This window comes from Strix uralensis, chromosome 9 (assembly GCF_047716275.1).
Source record: "Strix uralensis isolate ZFMK-TIS-50842 chromosome 9, bStrUra1, whole genome shotgun sequence".
NCBI classification, from domain to species: domain Eukaryota; kingdom Metazoa; phylum Chordata; class Aves; order Strigiformes; family Strigidae; genus Strix; species Strix uralensis.
Window position 1 is genome coordinate 28,213,199 of NC_133980.1, and position 26,015 is coordinate 28,239,213.

Sequence of the window (26,015 nt, forward strand, 5' to 3'; positions counted from 1 at the left end):
TTGATAAAGAGTTATGCCTTTAATTGATTTACTTCATGATTTTGTAAACCTTGATCTTACTTTCCCACAGCCTTTTCCTCTCCAAACTGATGACACTCAGCTTTTTCAGTCTGCTTCCTTAATGCAGTGCACCATCCCTTGGATTATTTTGGTTGTGCCTTTCCGGATCGTCCCTGTATCCTTCCGCGAATGCAAAATCCAAAACTACCCACGCCAAATAAGATGTTTTATACCGCAGAAAAGGGATGCCCTCTGCTCTGTTCTCAACATATGCTCTGATGGTACCCAATATTTTGTGGGCTTTTTGGGCTGCCCCAGCACATTGAGCTGATGATTTCACAGAACTAGCAAAGGTAAGGATCCCTTTCCTGAGCTGTAACTGCCAGTTTTGAGCTTGGTATCCTGTAAGCTTGTCCTGGGTTATATTTTGTATTTAAAGAACATTTTGCTACTGTTTTTTAGCATGCCTTGATCCATTCTTTGTATTTTTTTAGTCTTAATTTCCAGTTTACATCTCTTCTGTCACATTTTATGGGATTTCTTGTTTTCCTTGTTTGAGTAAGCTTAAAAAAATCAAACTTTTCCCTTAGTCTTCTTAGTTTTCTCATCAAGCCATGCAGGGCATTTACCAGATCCCTTGCTGGCTGAAGCCTACCTTGGCTTCTAATAAACATAAAAAATGAAAAATCCCAAACAACAATGGTCCAGCCTCCACCCCTGTTGCAGGCTTCCTGTCCTTTGGATAGCTTCTTGCAGCATTTATGTTTGAACTAACTGCTGGGTATTTATGTATTTCCCTTCTTGAAATTAAGTATTCATGTGCTGGATTTACCTGGTCTGTTCTCTCTTGCCTCGGTCTCAGATCCAGCTGTGTAGTAGTTGCTATCACACAGCAGCTAATACAGCTTGAATGGAGTCGTGCACATAAATTAAGGCCAAACTCAGAATCCCTTCTGTGGGGTTTTAGAACAGTTGTTACAGGAAGCAGACACTTACTGCATTCCAGAATTTTCTCTCTGCATCTCATCCTGAGGTGCTGATCCAGTCCAACACAGGTAATCACACCCTCCCATCACTGCTACCTAACCAAAGTTGCAGCTTCTCTAATCTCCTTTACAGTTTCTGATCCTTACACTGATCGGGGGTCAGAAGGACAATCCTAGCAGCCAGGGAGAGCCTTTTCCAATCATGACTGTTACAGTTATACTTTATATAATCCCACACGTACACTCCCATACCCTGCGTCCTACCCTATCATCTCTGGAGCTTTTCTGCACTTGTCAGCTCAAATGCTGAAATACTCTTCCACATCCTTCTTAATTTTCAGTGCCAGCACTGCTAATAAGGTGTAGCTCGTTCTTCCTCTTGCAAGTCTTGTCTGACTGTTGCCCAAAACTTCCCAGTTTTTTGCATATCTAAATCCCTTGTCTCCATGCCATGGTCTCATTAACGCAGATCTCTGAATACTAAACTTCTGCAAACCAGGAAAAAAAACCCCAAACAAATCAAATTTGGTACATGTCACCTCTGCTGGTGGAGAGAAAGATCAGCTTAAAGGGGAGTCTGTGTGGGAGCCGAATTTGCTGCCAGACTCACAAGTCAGCATACATTCCTCAGGAAAGCACTGCCCAGGAGGTACTTGCACAGCAGCAGATCATGTCAGACAGGAGAAAGCAAATTCCTACCCACCAGTGACTTCCAAAGTGCTAATGGCCAGGGCGACGGCCCGGGAGCTGGGAAAACAGCACCGAGTGCCACATATAACGGGGAGAGAGGAATGAGGCTGGAACAGAGCAGCAAACCCCAGTCTTTTAAAAAGCATCTGTGCCTGCTGTGAAATTAAATTTTCAGGACTGCAGGACATGGCTCCTGTCTGTAACTTTCACTGCCTGCTATCACCTATGTAGTCAAACATTTCCAACAGCTAACTCGCTCCCTGTTTGTACAGTCCAGTACATGTATGGTCCAGCACATAAAATATGCAGAAGCAGAAGGAACACACAGGGATCAGAGTGTGCTCTACCTTCCCTAGATATATCCAGATCTCAGCTAAAAACTACCTGATGGCAAGTATGAGATAATTATAGATCCCTTCTAGAACAGGTATTATTGCCCTGTCAAGCGATCAAAGACCACAGGCATGTCTCAAGTTACAGTTTCACGGTAACTTAACTGATTTAAATCCATGCTGTGCAGGTTCCCATCCTTCCCCGCATTCTCTTACTCTGTCCCTTGTGCTAGCAGTGCTCCTTCTGCAATGCAGAGAGCTAGACTGGCTGAAAAACCAACCCAAACCAACTGGCTGGTGGTTCGTCACATTTGCACCCGGAGCTGGCTCAGTGACAGTCACAGGAGCACCAGCGCTAGCAGAGCAGGGGCTGTGAGGAACCATGGCCAGGATCACTGCAGTCCCATCTTAGGTTGTGCTATGGTGCTATGGAGCTTGTCACGAGGGAATGAGCCTACGTGGGTGAAGTAAGTACTCGGGTCTCTCAGGGGCCTTTGTGCTGCAGGGCTGTCAGCAGATAAAAGAGTGTGGGCAGCACAATACAGGTGTAGGGGAGTGAAGATACAGCACTCAATGGAAACTGCCTTTTCAATGGATCTGAAGTCTGGCAGGATCTTCCTTCTCCCTCCTGGCGCTGGAGGACAGGGCCATGACCACACCATCTGTTACCTTTGGTTTGTCAGAACTGCACCCTGCTGTGAGGGCACTGAGAGGCGAAGTGTAAAGGGTAGTAGAGGCAGGGGTCTGTCCCAAAGAGGCTGTTGTGCAGGTGCACGCAGTTGCTGTTTGAAGGCAGAAGGCAACTTCTCAAAAGAGGCAGTTAAGGTTCCTTAAACACGTATCTTTATCTCTGTATTTAGTACTTTACATGGTAAGGATGGAAAGTTTACTGTGGGCACAGCCTGGAAGATCTCTTAGGCCGCCAGTCCACAGGAGGTCCAAGGGATGTCCTGCATCCTGCAGTTCTGGGAGTCCTACACATCTAGTCCATCTCATCAAGTTACTCCAAGTTTGTTCTCTCATAATTATCTGGGCACGTGAAAATGATCTTACTGCACTTTTTAATCTGTTGTGACAAGAGAGTGAGCATTGCCAGTTACTGCAGAGCAATGTAGCTTGCTGCAGAAGAGCGGCAGCTTGCATTTCTTATTAATGCTCTTATTTGTCGCTTTCAGCTTCTTTTTAACAAACTTTCTGGTTTACAAGCCAAGCATAACTACAGTGGATTTTTTTTGGCTTTGAATATACACTGAATAGACACTGTGGTCACTGTTACAGAACAGCTCTACAGCTACAGCTGCCTAAAAAGGGCTATGTGCTACTCAGAACTAAAGGATCTAAAATACACACCTTACGACAGATTATGTAAAGCCAAAAAGCACATACATCCTTTACAAAACACATGAAAAACTAAAATTTCAGAGGCTCCTACAGATTGATGTTTGACCTTGTTTTTCACTGACTTGTGTTTGAGATCACTTGGGGCCTTTCTTGACCAAGATGAGGTCAATTCCTTAATCAGTTTTAAAAGGTAAATGAACTTGGTTCTGACAGCCCTGGCTGTGGTTTAAGCTTGGCGCCAGCTCCTCTTGTTGAAACACGTCTGCTGTCTACCTTTGCCCTAACCCCTGTGCTCACTTGGATAGCGCAGGGACTCGCCAAGAGAGCACTGTGGAGCGCCTGGAGCAGGCAACCGAAACAGTAAGCGAGTCTGAGAGGAAAAACTGGTTTTCACCTACGAGCTCTGACAGAACTCCAGGGCGAAACGGCTGAACTGCTGATGCTGCTGTGCAATTTCTCACTGGAAGCATCATCTTGATGCTTAAAGACTGGAAGGTGATGAGAAACACGCCAAGTTTTTAAACAGCTTCCAGAGGAGACGACAGCAAGTACAGATTGATGAGCCTGACACCTTTCCTGTGAAAAAACCCCACTAGAAATTATAATAAAGAGTAGAAGTCATGGAAAAGTTCAGCGTGCTTTTTGCAAAAGGAGATCTAAGCTCTCTCTGAAGGAGCGCCCGGGCTGATGCAGGTACCCGAGTGGTGGCTGGAGGAGTCCCTCGGTAGAGGCTCTCCCTGGGCGGCCTACGCGGGGACCATGAGGGGCCTCACACGGGCAAGGAGAGGGCGGGAAATGAGGTGAAAAGGACGGAAAGCAGAGCACCCCCAGCCCGCCCACCAAGCGACCGGGCGAGCGCCAGGGACCGAGCGCGGCGCCGCTGCAGCCCCCGTAGCCCCGGCTCGGCGCCCCCCCTGAGGGGCGGCGGGGCCGGGCAGGGGCGGCCGCCACAGGAAATGGCGGGCGGCCGCCCGGGGCCCCCCAGCCGCAGCCGCCGTTACCTCAGCGCGTTGACCGGCGGGTTGCGGAGCCGGATGACGGCCACGGCGGCGGCGCCCCTCGCGTACTGCGCCATGCCGAGCGCCCGCCGCAATCCCCGGGCGCCCGGGTCGGGCCGCGCCGGCCCCCGCGGCGCCCCGCCCGCAGCCCGGCCGGGACGCCCACAGCGCGGATGTGCTGGGCTCGGCCCCGCGGCCTGGGCTGCCCCGGGCCCGGCGGCTCTGCCGGGGGTTTAACGTGCGCTTCCCGTCCGGTTATGGACCCTCGGGCGTTATTTTACAGCTGGCCCCTCAGTTCAGCGCGGTGACACCAACGGTAACCCCTGTTCGGCAAGGACGGTGCACACTGCCGTGGCTAGGTGGTATTTAAATGGCAAACATCTGTCACAAGGGCTGGTCCTGCTTAAAACTCCGCAAGAGCCTAAGGCCTATGTGATTTTTGCAATTAACACAGGGAAGCTAATGAAATGAGGATGTGGTAATCTCTGCCACGTTGTTAAGATCCTACTTAGAAAAACATCAGTTTGTAGGAAAAGCTAAAAGGTAGAAGAAAAAATAGTTTCCAATATTATAAAAACTATCCCTTACACAAAAATGTAATTCAAGGGAAAGAAAATGTTCTTCAGAGGGAAAACTCCTGTACATTGAAAAACAGAATTTTGACATGGATCTGCTGGTGGCCGGTTGTCCTGCCCTGTGACCGGTGCAGCTATTCAAGAAGCGATCCAGAGAACATGACGAGGACGCTTCAGCAGCACCGGATCACAGTGCTGGGTACGAGCCACGTCAGAGCCGACCCCCAGACCAGGGCGAATCTCCCAGTAACTCCTGAAAAAAAACCCCAGCAACCACATGTGCTTCTCCCAGGTACGGGTGTGTAATGAGGCCTGGCTTTCCCTGTGGTTTAATCTGTGGGGTGGGGTGCAGTTTATCCTAATTAGCTCGCTGTGGAAAGTTAAATTTGCTTAAAATGTCTTTATAGCTTTACAATCTCTCTTTTATATCTCTTGGCCTTTAAAAGTCAGGCAGTGGGCAGAATGGCTGCAGCTCCTTCCCCTGGTCTGGAACAGGCATAGATAATTTTAGGACTTGATTTATGTGTACAAAAAGGTTTGTATGAATATATAGTCCTCACTCATTGCAACTGCTGCCTTTATTGTTATTGCTCTTGTGGTGGATCACTACAGCTCTTCTGTCATTTGTTAAGCAATGTAAAAAACTCCCCAAAATGGGGATAATAGTCTGCAATTTGCTTGTAAAATAGTGTGTTTTTGCAGTTTATAAAAATGGTGTAAACTACGCCTTCAAGGGCTAACTGATCTGTTGTATTTATATTAACCAGAATGAAACCAAAGATCACTCTGAGTTGCACTTTCTGTTTATAATTTACAGGTCTATTTTACTTGTCCTTTATAATACAACTGCTGTAGTGTGACAAAACAGGACCCTTCTGAGCATGAATAAACACAGAAGAAAACACTTCTCAGGGACAGAAAGCTCACAGGGAATAAAAAAAACCACCCAAGCTCTACAGAGTCATGGAAAGGCTCCAGTAAATGTTTAGGGTTTATTGTTGTAAGCCTTATGTTTGTCTTTTTTTTTTTTCTTCCTTAAAGATAAATAGAGTTTGGTGGAAAAAGAAGAAATGCATTTAACTGTATACAGCAGAGGAAATTAAAGTCTTCAGAGCTTTGTTCTGCACTGAGCTGTACAAGGACCGTGTGCAAGGGCCTGAGCTTAAATGCACCTCCCAAACCAATGGAGGAAGAGGAGGGCATGGGCCTGGGCCCCAGATCAGGCTTCTTGCTGTTTTTCTCTCTTAACGGCTTAGCTGTTCTCACAGCAGCCTGATGCAAGGCTCTGCTGTATCAGAGCTGAGCTTGAGCACAGGCAGCCATGGGAGGGGGTCAAGGTTGCAGAGCCTGTTGGTGCACTTAACCTTGACAAAACGTAATCAAGATGGTGAAGTTTCTTTCTGTAAGCTTTTGAGAAATTCACCAAAAGCTCATACAGGTCTCCAGAGCTTCTATTTCTAAAGCTGTTCCGTGAGGAACAGGGCTTTTCCCTGCAGACAGCCTGGCAGTTTATATTTTGATGAAAACCAGCTGTTGACTATGAAACCACAAGACACGGTGGCAGCTTTCTCTAGCCCTAGGCCCGCCAAAAGGCATGTTGCTGTACGAAGAGAAATACAGCTAAAACTGTGTATCTAAAATTGCTCATGTCTTCATCCTCGGCTAGGAGGCAGTTCTACTCTTATTTGTCTGTGGCAGCTGATGCTATTTCAGAAGTAAACTATGATTATGGTAGAGCCTTAATTTTGTGTAAGAAGGTTTGAGTAGAAATGAAAGGCTTTCTTTCAGCAGCACAAGGCAGGCAGTGAGGTAGGTTGTGGATATTCCTCTGAGGTGGTTAAGTTTTGTCACCCCTTTGATTACTGGTCTTTTGACTCCGTAGTAGAGGATAATGCTCAGAAAATAGACCTGGTTCCCATGCCAGCTCTGGAAAAAGGAAAGGCTTCTCAAACCAGGAATATCAAATCCTTAGAAACTCCATTACCAGAAGTGGAAATGAGGGATATTCACCAAAGGACAGATTTCAATGAATGTAAATGTTGTGTTTTGTCTTTTAAACCCCCCAGAATGTGCAGTGGTAAAAGAAAGAATCCTGCTTCTTCCTGAGCCAGAGCAACATGCATCTGTCAAGTCTCCTACAACCTCCTGGGATCATCAGCCTTGTTCAGGAAGTGCTGAAAGATACAAACAAGTGCTTTATTTATAGGAGGCTTGGGTTAATTTTTATTCCAGTATATCATTACTGCAAGGTACTTCAGAAGATGCAGCTTGATTTGCTATAAGCTTATTCACACAGAACAGAAATTCCTGGAAAATGATTATTTGACAAGTTGCACAAAACATGTCTGTTTCTGACCCCAGAGGTGTTTGAAAAGGAGGATCTGCAGTGATGTTCCAGCTGTAGGAGTAGAGTATTTCCACTGAAACTACCTCTGAGGAATATGGAAGGTCTGACTCGCTGTATTGTACAATCTGAGCTGAGGTTTTGTGGTAAAACCCATGGGGACAGTGCTGAGAGGTGTAGGAGCTCTGAAAACTTACTCGTTCTTGACAGCAGCTGGTCTAAACATCAGGCTTGAATTACACCCTGCTGTTGAACCGACAGCTCAGAGGGCCAGCTAAATTCACCAACAACTGTTTTCTGCTTTCCCTTTTATAGCTATGACTTTTGCAAAATTTTTTTGTCTTTAAAAAAAGTTATTTGGTGTAAAAGATCCGTTGATCTCCTCACATTTACAATCTTTTGTCTGGTACACTGTTCTCTGATCCTGGCTAATTCCTTCATCTGTGGTAAAAACCAATATTGGTAAACATCTGATCATAAAATAATTTTCAGTGGCTGCTTTGGTTATACACACCCAGAGGTGAACCTCCTCAGCTCACTGTGAGGTCCTTTTCTACACTGTCTCCAAAACCAGACTTCTAGAGCCTCAGTGAGCTGGAGTTCAGCACCTCAGGGCTGGTACCTGTAACTCTGAGAGGCGCAGCTGCAGTCAGTGTGGTAACTACATCTACACTACAAGGCATATTATGGGCTGTGAAGTATCACCCTATTCTAGAGTTTAAATTTCCACTGAAGAGCCTCAGCTTCTTTTAGCAATGGAGGTTGTTTTAGCTTGATGTGATAAAGACATATTTAAAAACTTTTCCTCCTTGCTGGGTATCTTTTGAGGCATTTTTTTTCCTTTAGCAAAAAAGGTTTTAAATGTCTTGGAAACTTTGCCTCCTGTTCTGTCTTCTATACCAAAGCTGCATGTAATTAAATGCATAATTAAATTGTCACTGTTAATATTGTTTAAAAACAGGGCTGTAGGTGGAGAACAGTTGTATATCCATCGCTGCACTCCCCCTTAGAAAGAAATAGCTGATTTTCTTTTAAAATGTACGTGGCAGGTGCGGAGAGCACAGCGACACAACTCTCTGAGCAGAACAACTGTTTGTCTGACTAAGGCTTTATGGCTTCCTGACACCCAGAGTTACCTCTCTGTAACTGCCCACTGCATCAGGTCTGTTATGTATGTATATATTTTAACATTCAGACCTGCAGAGACAAAGCCATTAACAGTTTTGCACACATAAAGCTGCTGTAACATGTCTGTTAGCAATGTACCGACCCACAGGATTTCCCATCGAGTGGGTCCCCTGTTCAGCACTGCTCTGTGCGTTTCAGATTTAAATTGTCTTAAACAAATATCACCATTTCAGATGTAGGATCTTGAGTTCTCCCTGCCAGAACAAAGTATCTGTCAGTTATTTTTAACAGACCGAGCCTATGTGATGATTTTTAAGCTCCGATATTTGTGTGGTTTCAAAGCAGCACCTCCTGGCAAGCCGTGGTATTGCTCGTGCAAGCAGGGAGACCTTCCTCTTGGATTGGTACACGACAACAGCGGGACAGCTGAGTGACCGGCAGCGGTGCTCCCTTTAGCGCGCACATCGCAGTGACGCGGCTGTAACGACTTCCACTGGGGGAGAAATAAAAGCGGGGAACAGGTTTCAGAATTTTTTTAAATGAAAGCAAACATAAGAGCTTAGTGCTGTCACACAGGTATTGCTGCCTTTTTTTTTTTTTTTTTTTTTAAATTTATACTACATGTACTGGTTTACAGTGGACAATATTACTAAAAGCAATGCAGGACATTATCCAAAAAACGGTGAAGCCAGCAAAGGATGCTTGTTAACATCCACATAAACGGTCATATGGACGTTAGCATTCACCTTTTCCTTATCTTAGTCCCTTCTCTATCCCAGTATAAATCTGACAGGCAGAAAACAGGTATAAATGGAAATTCACAACAGCTTCAGAAAGCTTCATTGATGTTTGAAGTATCACATTCCCTTAGTGCTGAAGCGATGCAGCTGTCCTTCTGAACAAAGAAAAATACTACAGAAACAATGGAAGCATCACAGAAAATCCCTAAAGAACAAGATTACAGTCCCCTCGTTCACAGCATCTACACATGGTTTAAGGTACTGTAAGTATTAGCATCACCATGAAACAATCCAACACACTGGAATAACTTGAGGAATCAGACAGAATACCAGGCAATTTATACAGAATACTGAGATATGATGTAAATATTCATGTTATGAATAAAAGCAACAGAAGTCATTGTAGAGGACCATTATAAGGGAGACAGTGAAATTGTCAGTAACAATGATAAAATGATGTATGTAATCAATAAATGTTTCTGCTCTCCATTCCAATTGCTGATTTGTTGATGTACCACTAATGAAACTCTTTTTCTGTCCAGTAGTAAAGTACGATGTTAAAAGCATCTGTCAAAATTTGGCATCTTTATATGCAGTTTGGCCACATCCTAATATTTTGAGGGAACTGGCTGAAAAATTATCTGATTATTTGGGCTGGTATCATGAAGCCTTCGAGAACAGAGGAAGCCTCAGATTACAAGAAAACCACTTCGTGGTTAGCTGCCCTCGGCCACAAACCTGGTGCCCTGCTCCGCACGACAGCCCAGCAGGTAATGCTCTGGAGGCCGGGCCCGGTCCCCTGCCCGGGAGTCCCGAGTCCCGGCAGCCTGCCCGGGGCAGCGGGGTCCCCACACCCCCCCCGCTCAGCCCAGGTCTCCTCTGGCCCGCGGGGAGCCCCCCAGAAAGGCCCCGGCTGCTGCGGGGATACCAGCGCCCACCACGGCCGCCCGGCGCCCGCGCGCGCCCCCTCAGGCACCGCCCGCGCGCCGCTGCGCCTGCGCGCCCCGGAAGTGACGCAAGGGGCGAGGCCGGGGCGGGGCGGGGCGGGGCTGCCGGCGCCGGACGCGGTGCCCAGGTAACGCGGCGGGGGCGGCGGGGCCGGGGCTCTCCCGGCGGTGGGAGGGTCGGCGCGGGCAGGGCCCCTGTGCTGGGAGTCGCCTCGGAGGGGGCCGGTACCAGCGGCTCCTCAGCGCCCGGCCGCTGTCCGAGCGCTGGGCGCCTCTCCCCGGGGGGCGGCCCGGCTCCGGTGCTCCCCAGGGCCGCTTCAGCTGTGCGCGGGCAGAGCCAGGGTTTGTCCGCTCCTGTTTTGAGGCGCGTAGCTTCCACGCTTGCATATTTTTATTATTTTTTTTTAAAAAGAGTTTTTCGCATTTAAAAAAAGAAGCTAGAGTTGCGTCCGTGGCGCTGTTTCTCAGCCCTATAAAGCAGCGAGGTGCCGGTAATGCCTATTTTGAAGCAGATGAACAATCGCAGGGTGTTATCTCCTCTTCCCGGGAAGGAGGAAGCGTTTAAGTAAATCTCCAGACAGAATCTGAAGCAGATCATTACTGAGTTAAGACTGTGGTATCTGTTGTAATCCTGTCTGAGCAAAACGTACCAGAGGCTGTTGACAAAAAAGAAAAAAAACAACAGCACAAGCTTCTATTGTTTTGTGCCCTGTTCAGTAAAAAAAAAAAAAAAAAAAAAAGTGTGGTAATTTCGATGCTTCTCTCACCTGGCAGAAGTTTGGAAGAGTGAGAGGGATGGCTTTAGCGAACACTTGCCGTGGACTACCTTTGGCTTAGCCCAGTAGAGTGAAACAAAGTGATAACTGGTAAGAGGTGCAGCACCTAAAACCGTGAAGAAAGACAGCATCTTGCCTTCTTACAGGGGGAGGCAGTTCCCGGGGCAGAATCTAGTACCTCTAGCTTATTTTTGCTAAATGGATGGAGATGGATATAAGTAGTACTTGGAAGCATAGTGCAATGAAAATAAAACCTTTAGAGAAAATGGATAGGAACCTGTCAGCCTCCTTTCTCGTTTGAACTTTGTGGGAGTTTTGCTGCTGGAAACTACTAAGACCTTGTTGTGACTTCATTTGCAGTTGTTCTGCTTTTATCCTCTACTTTTGCTAGTTCAGAGATAGACTGCTCTTGACATACTGATCTCATTCTGAAAGCAGAGTGAAAAAATAAATACTTTCTGCATTCACTGAGATGGATTTGGGTACTGATCTGATTACTCCAAGGAGGCATTTGAGATGTGAAAGCTTATGTTTTCGTGATAATTATATGTATCAGTAGGCGTGGAATTTCAAGAGAGTAGGTTTAAGGTTATGTTGATGCTCAAAAGGGTGGCCCACTGCACCTCTGACTGTATGTTTTCGTTGCCTCTTGTGTGCAGGTATAAGTGCTTGTGTGGTTGGCTGGATTCATCCACCAAACTGACCAGGATTAGCGCCGTACAGAACACGAACTCTCAGAGCCGTGTCTGTACTAATGCTGGTGTGTGTAACAGGGAGAGGCAGGTCCGCCCCTTAGGCAGTGTCATGGATCAAAATCAGTTAAGCTGCTTGTGAAAGTCTTCCCTGAGGCTGTGCTTCACTGGAGAGGTGAGCTGGCCTAGTGTTTGTGGTTTGTTTTTTGGTGGGGTTTTTTGTTGTTTTGGTTTTGTTTTGATTTTTTTTTTGTTTTAGATGAAAGCTGTGAAATACTGTCTCCTTATTTCATGATATGGCTAATATTCTCAGCCCCACACCCGCCCCTCCACTCTTTCACAGTAGAAATATTTTTGTTTCCTGAAAAAGATGACTTTTGGGTAATGACCAAAGTGGTACGTGTGGAGGGTTACAAAGGTAGAACTGGAGAATTTTTAGAAATCTACCTGTGGTGATTATCACAATAACTCCGCTGGTATTGCTAAAACAGATGTTCAGTTTTAGAGAACAAAAGCAGTTTTTGCTAAATGTAAAGATGGGAGCACTAGCAGTAAATAAAGAAATCGCATTTAGACACAAAAAACAGGTGGATAAAGAATTGAAACGTATGCGGTAGACAAAATATTGCTCTCGATTGCTCGGTTTTGGTCTGAAGTGTATTTTATTAAGTGTTTCTGACATCAGAAAGATCTCTGTCCGAAAAGAGGATAAAAGATGAGACTATTACCAAAACTGTATTTACATCAGAGGCGTGCAAAGAATCCTTTTTGGTGCTAAACAGTTTGGTTTGTTTCACTAAGACTAAGAACAATTGGTCTGAAAAAAAATAAAATCAGTCTTTTTTTTTTTATTATTTTAAAGTCTATGTTAGTACAGCAGCTCATAGGTTTTATTCAGGTATTTACTGGAGAATAAATACTTTTCCTTGCAATGTCCCAAGAGTTTTATATAAGCCTTTGTGACGTAGTTTAATGGCTTAATTGCAGTGTTAAAACACTACTTCAAGAAGTGCTGAATTTCCACAATTTGGTGTGGTTTGGTTTGAAATGATTTTTGCACCGTGGCTCCTGCACCTGCCTTGACCCTGTTCTGTGGTGTGCACATCATGTCATTTAGAACTTCTTTCATGAAAGCATTTTTTTTTTTAGGTCCCGTATTAAAATGAATCTAACTGCTGTCCTTGTAGAATTTATTGTTACAACTTCTCATAAAGAAGATAAATTGCCCTTTATTATTCTTTGTTAGAAAAGATAGTGTAAGATTTAATAAGTTACTATATCAAATGCTCTAGGCGGGTCTCAACAGTACAGTGCTTAAGTTAAATATTGACTTGCTGTATAGGACTTTGGTCTTGTGTAACCCTTGCCGAAGCTGCAGCCAGGAGAAAGGTATCATGGCAAAGATAATGACAACTTAAAATTACCCCCTACCAAACTGAAGCCAGTCTAACTGTGCACAGAAGCAGCTAATGGTAGCAGCGGAGGCTCAGCTTGATGATGCTTGTAACAGATTGAACATGTAGTTAATTCCTCTGTCTTTCTTGTCGCTGTGGAATATAAAAATTAATTAAAATACCATTTAAAGAAAATTGTGAAATAAGGATGTAAAAAATGTTAGTGTTTTTTGCAGTGTAGTCTTTTAACTACATAAGCATAAACCTTCCTGTAGTACACTCATGCCCTGTGTTGGTGGTCTCTGCAGCCTGGTGGGAGTAGATAATTAAGTTTGTACCTGGGGGTGGTGACAGTCTTTCTCTGTCTCTCTGTAGATAGTGAAATGACTAGAATTTGGGGTCTCATCGCTGGTGCCAAGTTTGGTGGTCCTTTCTAATCTTGCTCTTACTTAAACATACCTGTAGCTGGAAGAAATTCTGTGTGCTGGTAAACCAGCTGTCAGGAAGTCTTGTCTCGGACCATGCCTCCTGGTATAGAAGGCTCTTTGTGTTTCATATATACATGATCCCTTGAAAAAATAAATATTTCTCATTCTTGTAAAGATTCACTTTCAAATCTGGCCTAAGCGTGACTGATTCAGTATTTTCAGTCTGCTCCATGTCTCTTCCCTTGCTGTTGTGGGCTTTCTTACAAAGGTCCAAAATCTGGTTGCTAAACTTCACTGAAAATAGAATTCCTCTGGAAGTGACAAGATAAATCTTGTTCCTCAGTGATGCAGTGTGTATCATTCTTGAATGCTTTGCTGTGGGGAGCTCAGCATGCAACACAGAGCTGTATATTAAAGAAAACTCATTTTTCTCGAGCTAAGAGGCTTTGTAGGTGGGAGGCATCTTAGACTTTCTTATTTGCCAGTGGGGAATAGGAGTTTCAAGCTAATCAGGAGGTTGTTAGCAAAGAAAAAAAAGAAGAGCCAGTCATCTAAGGTGCTTTAGGTGAAGGAATCTCTGCATCCTTTAATAGTAAGATATTTTGAGCTGTTTACATGTGGGGTAATAAGTTATTTTATATCTTTGTTAAGTCTAGTTTACTGTCAGAATCTAGTTCAGGAAGATTTTTCTCCTGGGTTATTGGAAGAAGGTTGGGTATGTCATGTGTCAACTTTGATTGCTATAAACTGAGGTTTCAGTGGAAGAAACATTTTGTTTTAGAATTAGGATCGGGTTGATAAATCCTGCCTTTTTACTTACTCGTTTTGAAACCATTTCCCGAATTGCAATGGGCATGAATTGCTCCCTGCTCACTCTCTGGATATTCTGGAATGTGCATTTATAGAGCTGTCTGTGAAGGGCTCGTGGAGTAAAAGGTCATTTGGGTTTTTAGCATTTCTGTCAACTTTTTCCACTTTGTGAATATAATGTGGTGATGTGATTCATTTTCAGGTGTGTTTCAAAGATGCATGGAATTTTGGTGTGACTGAGATCAAGATTTAGGCTGAACTCCAGATGGTGGTCAGAGGATTACTTTGAGAGCTAATTACAAGTGTTCTTTGTATAAGTCTGAATAGTTACATAACAAAGATTTTTCTTTAATGATTCACTGGGCAATTTATTGGGGGGAAAAATAACCCCAACTTTTTAACTCTCTGATGAAGCATGTTTTTGCCTTACCCCATCTGGCTCATAGTGAGTTGTACCCCAGCACTTGTAGGCTATTTTAATGGGTATTAATTTCCTGACTCTGAAAATGAGATCTATGATATCTTTGAAGTCTGGATATCTCTTTTTCTTTGCCTGTGTGGCCTACATTTCTCCTTGCATCCATCTACTGAGCGAGCATACTGCTGTGGTGTGAGCTGTGAACAAAGACCTCTGCCCGTGGTTTATTCAGGCATAGACTCCATTGAGTTAGTGAATGCTATTTTTGGAGTTCCCTCAGGGAGAAGGTGGTCAGCCTGTCTAACCTCAGAGCCGAGCAGAGGGGAGCATAGCAATGTCAGCTTTGGTGTTGCTGTGCTGGATCAGCTGTTGGTGGTGGTTCTGTCAGGGAGGGTCCTGTCTTCTGCAAAGGCGTGTTAGCAGGGTCATCCAGCAGCAAGGTGGTGAGAAAACATGCATTTTACTCCTTTGGTTTGTTGTTGTTGCCAGGAAACACCTCGTCTACATTTCAGAGACTTTTGAGTTATGGCTGCTCCTATCTTAGCTTAACAGATTTGTGCTACAACTCATAGATAAAGGTCAGTGCCCCTGACATCCACAGTTCTGGATCACTGTGCCAGCCTGTCTTGTCAGGTTGCGCTGTCACTGTCCTGTGTGGTGCCTGGTGCTGTGGCCACTACAGTTTTGGCCTTTGGTCTGTGGCAGGATGGCTTAGTGCTAAAGGGGTGAAGTTTCCTCTCAATTATATCCCTCCCTATTTCTGGACTACTCAGGTAACCCTCAAAGAGCAGTTTCCCACTGGTGCTGTGTATCCAGTGCTGCTGCTGGCTTCAGATCAGCCAAGCACCTGAACGTTGGTGGAGAAAACCCAGTGCTGGGTTCTCGTGCTGGTGGTGCCATGGACCTCAGCAGGTAGCAGACTGATTTCTGAGTTTTCCTTAACAAAATTTGTTTTCTACCTGTTTTCCTTATAACAACCTGAATGCTAAAGTTTGTGGTGTTGCTTGGTGGCATTAGGACACCCTTGTGGGAATGAGAATGTTTAAAAGTTGCTTTGGTCATAGGGTTGCTGGGAGGACTTCTCTCTCATATCTTCCTAAGTGAAGGTTAGTATGTCATATAGCTGACACAGTACTTTGACCTTCCTGGTTCACTTACAAATAGAGTGCTCTTTTAATGGGTTACTTACATTCCTCAAGGTACAATGTCCTGTAGTTTTGATGTACTTGCCTGTCTGTAATGGGAGGAAATAGTGGTGCTGGTTAACTGATTTAATGTGTTCTCATGATTAGAGACTCCTCCTTCAGCTTGATGGGCAGAAGATAGAACAAAGGTGTGCTGACTGTAAGCTACAAGTACTATTTTTGTGTTCAGTCATCCATTGCCTGTGCCTGGGGGCAGGAGCTCTCTGGAGAGAGATAATCCGAACTGTTGATGGAGCTGTTTAGTGCAGTCAAGTTCGGGGCTCAGTAAGCTGACCAGGTAGGCAGTCGGCTGAGGAGGTATCTGTGTGGAAGCCTCATAGTGCTTGAAGCCATAGGGAATGTTTGCAGAGTCATTTTTCCCCATGTCTAGGGCCAGAATGTACAACTCGCAACAAAAAGAGTTGTCATGATGTCCCTAAGAGATCCTGTCCCTAAAGCAGAGGTTTTCCTTTGCTTTGTCAGGGAGTAGTTGACCTTGGGAACAGCGCCTCAAGCTTGTTGGCAAGCTGGCTGCTTTCCTGTGGTTCTGAACACACTGAAGCAGCAAAGATCATTCCCCAGACTCTGAGTGTGAGATTTGGTCAGTGCCCTCTTCAGAAACCAGATTACCTTGAAGTTGATCTCTTTGCTCCATTTCCAACAGGAACTGTCAGTTCTCTTTTGAAAAATCTAAATCTAAGCCCAGGCTTCCTGATTCATGGAGTGGGAGGCTATTGTATGTCTGACCCCAAATTGGCTGCTACTCAGGATTCTGCAACATGTGATGCCTTGTGTTGAATCAGATGATGGATGGCTGATTTTGTTGATTCCCTCCCGGCCAAGGCATCCTTAAACCTTCTGCCTATTTTGTGGGAGGCCCGTATGGTTGCAGGACTGAAAGAAAACCCTAACTTCTGATTTGTGTTGCGTTGCATGGGCTGGGTGCTGGGTAGTTCTTGATGCTTAAAACAGCACGCTCTTCTCCAGTACGAGACTGTCATTGGTACCAGGAAAGATGGTAGTAAAGAACCTCCTCAGCCAAACGGCCAGTTTCCCCTCTTTGTGCTCAGTGAGTTCAGTGTTTTCTTTGCAGGTCACAGTGGTTCATACTCCTTAATTTCTATCCTTTCCTGGTAAGTCATGCTTTTCCCAGGTTGCTCCCTAAGATTTCGTTTCAATCTTTTTTCTGAAACCTCACACGGCAGAGGTGCTATACCACACTTGTGTGTTGAGAGAAGACTTTTTTGGTTTTTTTGCATAATTAGAGGATTAAATCTTCCAGACGTTCTTTGAAGCTACTACTGAGAGAGCAAGGCACTTGGAGGTGGATTAGAGACTCTTAGGAGCTTGTTTATGCTTTGTGTGATGAGAGATACTCCTTGTCCTCCTTTCCCCCTGGACTAGCTCAGATTATGCTGATAGTATTAGTGAAGAACACTTCCAAGTCTGATGTCACTCTACAGCAAAAACCTGGAGGTTTGTTGAGATACTCACCAAACACTGGGACTTTGCAGAGTCATCCAGGAATGAAACTGCATTTTGTGGAGCAAAATGTACTGAGATTGCTGTTTGCATGGAGGACTCTGATGCTTGTTTAAAGAGTAGCTCCAAGCAGAGCTCTACACACATGTTGTTACCTGAAATTACAGGAGAGTTGCTTTTAAGTGGCTGAGTTTCTTTAATCTGTGTTGTCTTTATGACACTCTACTCCTCCTCTCTTTGTAGTTCTTTCAAACTCCAGTAGCAAGTTGGCAAGAACTGTGATTTTGGGATGTATGCAAAACCTCTCTACCTGTGAGCCTGCAAAGAGGTGTGGGACTTGCCCTGCAGATATGACCAAAGGGGAAAAAAAATCTTGGGGAGACTTTGCATCTCAAGCAGTCAAGTGTGAAAATGGATAGAATATACTGAACTGTAATTATTGGGAAGTAGGTGTCTTTTCCTAGACTTCCTGGCTAGTGGGAACCTTGAGAGTGTGACCTGAGTAATCTGAAAGAGATGGAGGGTTTCATTGCCTTGAGTAGCATCGTGACTCTTTCACGGACACTTCCAAAAGGACATAATATTGATAACAGGCACTGCAGGACATGTGGTGTTGAAATTTTATCTGCCTAAGTAGCTGCTAGTCCAATTCCATTAATGTCTGCATATTTAATAAACTTTTAATGTTGGATTTTAATGAGTTGGCACTTATCTCTGAACATCCAGCAGCACCAGTCACAGAGTCTAGGTGGCTCTCAAATGCGGATTTCTCTCACTCAGGGGGCATGTGGCCTTTCCTTGGGCAGTCAGCACTTGATGGGCTATAGCGTGCTTTGATTCAGTTTCTACTGATGTACATCAACAAAGAATTCTTAATTTGGATGGAGCCCGAGGGTTAGGTTTTCAGGGGAGGAATCTTTTTTAAAAGCTGGATGTAAGAGAACATGACCTTGGTTAATCTTGTAACACACCATTTATCTACTTGGGATGATTCTTGCTAGTGATCTAATTATTTTGGCTGCAAAATTGGGCCTCCTAGGGAATTTGTTTCTAATGTGGCATTTGCTCATTTATAATCTTAGTGCTTTTGCTTTGCCTTTTCAGCCTTATTTTTCAAACATATATCAAACTCCTCAGAATCCCAAGCAGACTAAGAAGTGTCCTGGTTGTGCTGCACAGTTGGAATCAAGTGTCTCCAATGAGGTTAAGGAAGCTATTCGGTTATCCAGGGAACCTTGGCAAAATTCAGCAGAAAAGTTCAGTGTTCATGCTTTTGAGATAAACCTAGGTGTAGTAAATATATGTCAGTATGAAAAATGTAGCAGACAAGGTGAAAAGGGACTTTTGATAACACAGTGTAATTCTCAGTTCTGGCACCAGTATGACTTTAAGTCACTTCCCCATTCCCTGTCTTTAGGATAAATTCTCAATACGCTACTGTAATGTAGATAGTATATGTGTAAGCTGTGAGGGTCGCAGGGGTAAAGAAAGAAGCCCTTACTGCCTTCTTTGAGATAAGAGTAATTCAGTGGCTGGACCCATCAGATTGGTTTCGGGTGACCTTTTAGTGTGCCTGGTAAAAAGCAGGAAAAATGTAATGTTTATGTAACATAGTATCTTTATCTGAGAGAGCTATCTTTTAAATTGAAGTTCTTTTTATATCTCCAGAATACCAGTTTCTGAGAGGAGGAACAAAGAGAGTTAAGGACAAAAACTGATGGACCATTACATCTTCCAAAATGAGCCTGTTCACACTTGGGAAACTATCATGTCTTGAAGGTGAGTAGGTTTTGTATGTGACAGATGAGCTGCCCAATGTCTTGGGTCTTGATCATTGGTCTTCCCAAAGATAGATCTGTCCTTATTTCAGCTTAGTGTGCAACTGCCTTTCTGGACTGGCACAGCCCATAGAAGCATGTTTGAGAAAATATGTATTTTATCATTGGGAGAAATATGTAGGAAGTAGGTAATATTTTCCACCGTACCAATTAATTATCATTAATTTGGAAGCTCTTGAAAAAGCTAGAGTGGTTAGTGAAAGAGGTGAACCATTTAGAACGTGGCTATTTTTTGGTGAGTGGAGGAAATGCAGGTATTTTATTTGCAGGATGAGAAAGTTAAGTTTGTAAGAGAAACTTTTGTTTAGTTTGGTGAATGTATTAAATTAGGTAAGGCATTTTAAGTGCTGTTCCAGTCGTATCTCAAATGATATTATCAGTGTTCAGAGTAGCTGAAGAAGAGTGCTTGCTATCAGAGATGGTAAATTAATTTCCCCAAAGTAAAGAACATAATATTTGAATGAAATTAAATCAAAATTATATTTTGTAGAGTTTGTGATATCTTCTATGTTATTTTTGTACTCAGCCCCTTAGGGCTGTAGGCAGTGACCGTACGGTATTGTTTTAAAATCCTTTAATAACAGAAATCAAAACGGGAAATGTCATGTAAGTCCTGCACTCAACATTGAAATAAACCCAGGATTTCTGAGACAAACAGTTAAGGTTTAAAATACCTTGTTTTAGACTTTAATGTCACTTTAATAAATAGCATATAGAAGGAAGCCATGAGCCTATGTAAGCCTAAGTTTGCCTGCTTAGCAGCATTAATTCTGCTTTTTAATTAGGCTAATAAGTTTGCTTTTCTGTTGGTTACTTTATTGATAATTAATTTTTCTATTTTTTTGGTATGAGCAACCTAGCACCTATGAAGTCAAAGCTAATACTGGAGTGTCAGTGGTGAATAATAGGTCTAGGTGGTTGTCAATTGTCATTCTGCCTGCATTGTTCCAAAATGTTCAGCATTGGAGTCACAGGCCTCTTGTGCATAAATGCTTTTTGGTGTGAGAAGAAAGGCCTGGTAGAAATTCAGCCTATGCTGAACTCATTATTCCTGTGTTTTTGGAGATTTGGAGCTGTCTCCTTATCCATGCGAGTTTCTTAAATATTTGTATATTTGGCAGTAATGATAAGCCTGTCATGAGTGTAGTACAGAGGTAGGAGGGGATGCAGTGTCAGGGGGCCTTACTACTCAAGGAAGGAAAGAGTTGTAGCTGGAGAGAGACATACTGTTCACATTTATTTGTGCTATTTGGTCTCTGGTATAATCTGCACAATTGTGCATAAAAGGATGGAAACCTGAAACCCCCGAACCAAAAGGTGTTACCAAGTTCTAAAAGATCCTCTTGTACTGACTAGTTGCCTGTGTATTGCAAGGGTGCTCTTCAGATTCAACAGGATGAGCTGTGGAATGTTTTGGGAACATCTTTGAGTAAATTTATATACATTAGAGCCATGGGACTTTGTATGGAAAATTAGCCATTTGCAGTACTGAGTCCATGTTCCTGAATCACCAGCTTTGTTTCTGTTTAATTTTTCATTAATTGTAAGTGTGTTGCCCTGGGTGTTCCTTACAGCTATGTGTGGGGAAAAGTAATATTGAAGTGCTCAAAAGTAGAAACTGAGGTCAACTGAGTATCTTTTTTTGTGAGCTGGGACAACTGGATTTTGAGTTTCTACTGTTATATGTAGTTAGACACTGAGGACTTCTGAAAAACTTTAAATAGGAACTTGCTATTGAAGTTTCACACATTCTACCTAATAATGTGGAAGCTAATCTAATGCTACAGAAAAGTAGGATGTGTTCCAAGAGCCGTAAGTTGAGTGTTTTCTGTGTATGTGGATAAAATAACAGTTATTTTCCTGTACTGTGTTTGCAGTCTAAACATTCAAAACATGCTTGTAGATCTTGGAGTGCCATACTTTCTTCTACATTATGCATTCCTTATGTGTAAAGAGGCTGTGAATGGTTATGTACTTGTAGAATGTTCTTCTGTTGTTTTTTGGAGGAAGCATATTTTAAGTGCAGTCTATGGATTCTGCACAAGTAACTACTGTATATTAATCTCCAATATTAAAAAGTTCTTGTGATGTTTGAGTGAATGCAGAAGTCCGTCGTTAAACCACATGCTGTTCATGTGTGGATGAAGGATGTTTTGAAGGTAAAGGTGTTATCTGTGAACCTTTTTGTGGAAAAAAATCTGGAAATCTAGGGAATCTCTCTCAGAAATATTTGTTCTGCTGTAGTCTGTACTTTTCTGTTGATGTGGATGAACAGAAATAACCTCTTCTTCCTTTTGCTCTCTCCTCTTTCTTCTGCAGCTTTAATCTGTGGAGAAAGATTGTGCAACAGGGTAAAGAAAGACGGAGAGTAAAAAGAGGATATTTTGCTGCTATAAGGCTTCTTTGTTCCCTGAGTTCAGGAAGAGCTGAGCTCCCGGTGATTTCATAAGCTCTCCTATTACCTGTTCACATACTGGTTAGTAAGCCTAAATGGATGGATCTTCCTCTCCGAGTCATTAAGTAAATATTAGGCAGTGACTGGTATTCCTGATACTGTCTGCTCTGAGTACTTGCTCCTATTTCTTGCTTATTGTTCACTTGCTAATTTCTTAGCTGCTATCACAAAGCCAGCAGATTTTGTCAGCACAGGGTCTTCTCGCGGTGTGCAGTTGTAGAGAGACACCTCCACTGGAGCTAGTAGCTGTTCCAGCCTTGTTAGAAGAGATATTTTCAACGGTAGCTGGAAAATATTTGGAGATGTTTCCAGTAAAACAGTTGGTACTGATTCTTGGCTCAAAGCCTCTTCTTGATCAGAGGCAGCATCGTGGTTTGCCAGATGGCCTGCAAGCTGGGTCTGGTGCCTGTGCTGATTGCATCCCTCCTGCGGGACAGGGCACCGGAGGAAGTGCATCTCTGGCCTCCCGTGGGAGCCCCAGAGCACACCGCGTCCAGAGCTGTTGCTAGAGCAGGAGGTTTCAGCAGTTCATTCCTGCTTGACTGCCTTTGAGGACAGCTGGCTGCTGCAGATAGGGCTTTAGGACCGGAGATCTGTGAGCTGTGCTTCTCTGGCAGCTGCTGCAGCCAAAGGGTGGCTGAGTAATGATGATATATTGCTGTCTCCTTGAAGAGGAGATTTGCAGCTTGCATGGTGGAACAAGGCATGTCAAGTGTTTGTGCTCACTGGGAAGCTCTACTAGGGAGGGAATAGGGCATGTTACACTGGCCCACCTGGGTACCATAAGACTGGCTTCCAGCGTGCATGCACTGAGATATCAGATAACCACTGGGTTTTGCTGAGGCTCTGGATTTGCGTCCGTTTTTCATGTGGATTAGACTGTAGCAGGCTTCTATCCTAAGTGTAATACCTTGGATAGGTGTAGGGGTCCCTGTTAGCTTCTCTCCCGTGTCTCTCTGTCCCTGATATGTCATCACTTGTGGCCTTGGGGGATTTGAAAATGCCTCAGTGTTTCTGGATTAAATTCTTATCTCATTGGGAGAAAAAATTGCCAATTTAACCTGAATCTTGACTAAATATGGACAGCTTGAACCTTGGGCAAAGACTCACAGACTAAATGATGCTGCCCAGCCAGAGTTAGTTGCCATTCTTACTTTCTCTGGGAGAGGGAATGCTTCCAGTGCTGGATGGCTGAGACCATTCTGGGGGAGCTCTCTGGGCAACTAGAGACAAAAGCTGTGGAGGAGAACTGCCTAAACTTTTAGATACTCCTTTGCTTTTACTTATGCTGTCTTCAGGGCGTTGCTTATCCCCTTCTGCGAAGGGGAGCTCTTCCAGCCACCTCTAGAGATGCTTGAAGAAGTCCAACTAATCATGGGGTTATCTCTTTTTATTCTGGAGATCTTGAGGGTTTCATGTTATAAACTGGAAGCACAATAGCTGCAACTCAGTTTGTGGTGCAAGTAGTGTAAGCAGCCTGAGACACACCAAGTTTCCTAGAGGAAGATCCATCAGCTTCATCCCCACATTGAATTTGTAGCTGTTGTCAGTGTTACTGTGGTGGATTTGACGGCTTGGTTGCTAGATATACTTAGGCTTTTTTTCATGTTTCATTTACTGTGTTGGGAACCATTTGTTCTGCTTCAACTGGATGTGAAATATTACCACTGGGGACTGATAGGATTCACTTAATGGCAAAGGAGGCTGTACTATCAACATCAGCCTGAGGCTTGCTGTTCTTAGAGCTGTTTTACACAGCCGCTGCACTGGAATTAACTTTCCATGAACAAAAAACTTCAGGAATTCCTAATCTGGGACCTCACTGTGTCAGGAGGAGACTGCAGCCCACTTTTGTTAGAGAATAAGTGTCCAGTCTGAAAGCCATGGCACACTTCTCTTTTATTAAGATCTGCTATTAAGAAAATAATTTTTGCTAAGCAGAGCACATTAAGCTGTCAGTTAAGGGAATAAACTGTAAAAACCTTTAATCACATTGGAGGGGAAGAGGACGTATTGCTTCAGATTCCTGTGGTGGTTTTTTCCAGCTTCCTGAGTAAAACAATTCTATTTTTATGGTATATTTTTCCTACATTTAAATATTGTGTATTTAAAAAAATGTTTGATTACATTATGATTGTGTGTAGTGATTAGATACTGATTAGTATGAAAGAAGTGCAGCATTCAATTCACTGTAAATTTGCCAGGTAGCATCATGTTGTCTGCATGTTGCCTTATCAAATAAGAAGATATTGTTTCTCAAGCACGTTGCACTTAACCATCTTGAAACAAAATTACATTTCTATTAAAATTATGTTTGCTCAGTGCTCCCAAGTAAAGGAAAAGTTTAGTATTACTGATAAGGTCCATGGTAAACTTTTACTTAGTTCATTTAGCACTTGAGCTGGTCTCCATTCTCTGGTGCATGGGTGTTGCATTATCTGTTATTTTGAAATAGCTGTGTTTGGAAAGGTGCTCAACTCTTGTGTTCTGATGTCTGTTACCACAGTTTATTTTTCCTTGAAATCTAAACACTGTCTTTGAGTTGATGCATCTTTTTAATCTCAGGGAAAGTGGAGCTCTGGTTTTATCTTTTTAATTTACACAACCTTGATAAAAGCAGCCAGGTTATGCTGGAGTCAATTTGATGATAATAAATTCCTTCTGTTCTTCCTTAAGCTACAGTGAAAATGAAATAAGCTAAATTTCCTGGCAGTTCTTCATGCCTTTTTGTCCAGTGCAGAAGAAAATTAAGCTATTTTGACCTTTCTCTGACATGTGTAGTCAGTGAAGATGAGGGCAGAGAAAGGCTTTGTAAAAATAAATGAAGTTGATATTGGTCTTTCTAAAATTGTTACTAAAGCACTTGAGTATGCTCCTATTAAAGTCACAGCCTGTGAAGGCAAGTGCAGGCAATCTCAGCTGCTATTTCATCTATCAATATGTTACTTGGTTTCAAGTTTTTGTTCCTATCTTTGAAGCACTCTGTCACAGAGGTTTCAGGATGGTGGCTCTGAGCAGGTGCCATACACCTGATGGCCAGCTTTGTACTGCACTTCACCCAGAACATGCTTGTACTGCCAGAAAATCAGCTGTGCCGAATCCCAACGGGGCTGGCTGAAATCAGAGCACTGGTGGTTTGGGCATACCTCTGCCAGTGATATACATACATGGATCAAAAAAAGGCTTCCAATCAACTGGAGGGTTTCAGACTTTTAACACTGTGTTTATACCTTTGCAAATGCAGTTGTGTACCTTTTTGTGAGAGGATCGTAGTTCTTTGTGAAATGATGTCTCCTGTAAACACTACTAGACACAATACTGCTGAGATTAAAAAAAACCTAAACCAAAACAATTTAATAAAGCCCCCAAACCCCACCCAAACCTCACACCCACTTGCTGATCCAATGGATGTACCAGTGTTTTTTACTGTGTATTTGTTAACGGCAAGGGAGGCTGGGGAGAGCTTCCGTTGGCAGTCCTTCTCTGTGTTTAAGTTGTGCTGACCTGGTCTTTATTGCGGTAAGGGCTGTGAATTGGTTCTCTCAAAAGGGTCTTGTAGAGGGGATGGTGAGTATGACAACTCATGGTGCTGGTGACCATTTCATTAGTTCATGACAGGGGGTCTGCATGCAGACTGAAGCCTGATGCTGGCAGGTACCTCAAAGTGTTGTTGTTTCTGTGTGGATGGTGGGGGAGTTGGGAGACACACAGATGGCATCACATGGATGTGTATTTGCATTGTCCGTTGTAGCTGTTATTTATGAAGTGTAAACTGAGTGTGCATAGTTTACCACCCAAAACTGGTAGTGTGTGTGTGTGTGTGCTTTTAAATTGGTTTTCTCCTGAGACAGCACTTAAGAAGGGGAAAACTTAATGTTTGCTGGACAAAATGTTGCAGTGGTAGCAGAGGATATTGTATTCTCAGTATGTGTAATTTCAGGTCTAATAGAACTCCTGCTTATGCTTTGGTACATTCCTGCTTCTCCGCTGTGTATTTTCTAGACAGCTATGCTTGCACTGGCTGACTTACCTACAAAGTGATTGTACTGGTATCTTTATTTGCTCTGCTCTGTACTGATACCAGCCTTCAGCCAGCGTTCTGTTTCCAGTGAGTGTCGGGATGGGCAAAGTGGAGACTGCAAAATGAGCTGGTGCTTAATTCCTTGTTTGTGAACGGGGGAGTATTGTACACTGAGACCCTGAACAGCATAACTTAGTGGCAAACTTGAATCATGGCTGGTTTCAGGTGTAGACGCCAGGAAATTCAATCCAGCCCTGCTTTTCCCTGACAGAAGAGTTTCAAAAGTTGGGTACTGTGACTCAAAGGAAAGGCTTTTCTGGATGCACTCTTCTAGAAAGTAATAATACATTTATCTAGCGTGCTGTCTCTTGCAGTTGAAATGATGGGCAGTTTATGGGAAGTGCCATCTGAAAAATGCAAGAGATTTGCTTTCTCA

General features: G+C 43.6%; 2 protein-coding genes and 1 long non-coding RNA gene across 9 annotated transcripts in view; 1 reads left to right on the top strand and 2 right to left on the bottom strand.

Annotated features, from left to right (window-relative positions):
• EHHADH (enoyl-CoA hydratase and 3-hydroxyacyl CoA dehydrogenase) overlaps window positions 1–4,477 on the bottom strand; it is a 28,138-nt gene extending 23,661 nt beyond the window's left edge. The window contains exon 1 of one of the 2 annotated variants that reach the window (XM_074877952.1): window positions 4,351–4,477. In XM_074877952.1, coding sequence (XP_074734053.1) covers window positions 4,351–4,424 — 74 coding nt within the window. In that variant the 5' untranslated portion in view covers window positions 4,425–4,477. Of the gene's footprint in view, window positions 1–1,525; window positions 1,574–4,350 lie in introns of those variants that run through there. The other variant, XM_074877953.1, reaches the window with a different exon arrangement.
• A 2,643-nt stretch (window positions 4,478–7,120) lies between these two features.
• LOC141947147 (uncharacterized) lies at window positions 7,121–10,187 on the bottom strand. Its single transcript, XR_012630040.1, has 2 exons — window positions 9,873–10,187; window positions 7,121–8,887 (listed from the first exon to the last, which is right to left on the bottom strand). It is a non-coding gene; the product is annotated as an uncharacterized LOC141947147 (long non-coding RNA).
• Window positions 10,174–26,015, top strand: part of MAP3K13 (mitogen-activated protein kinase kinase kinase 13) — an 81,844-nt gene continuing 66,002 nt past the window's right edge. For 3 of the 6 annotated variants that reach the window (XM_074877955.1, XM_074877961.1, XM_074877954.1), the window contains exons 1-2: window positions 10,174–10,209; window positions 18,934–19,044. The gene's annotated coding sequence lies outside the window, so the exon portion shown is untranslated. Of the gene's footprint in view, window positions 10,210–18,933; window positions 19,045–21,484; window positions 21,580–26,015 lie in introns of those variants that run through there. The other 3 variants (XM_074877959.1, XM_074877956.1, XM_074877958.1) reach the window with 3 other exon arrangements.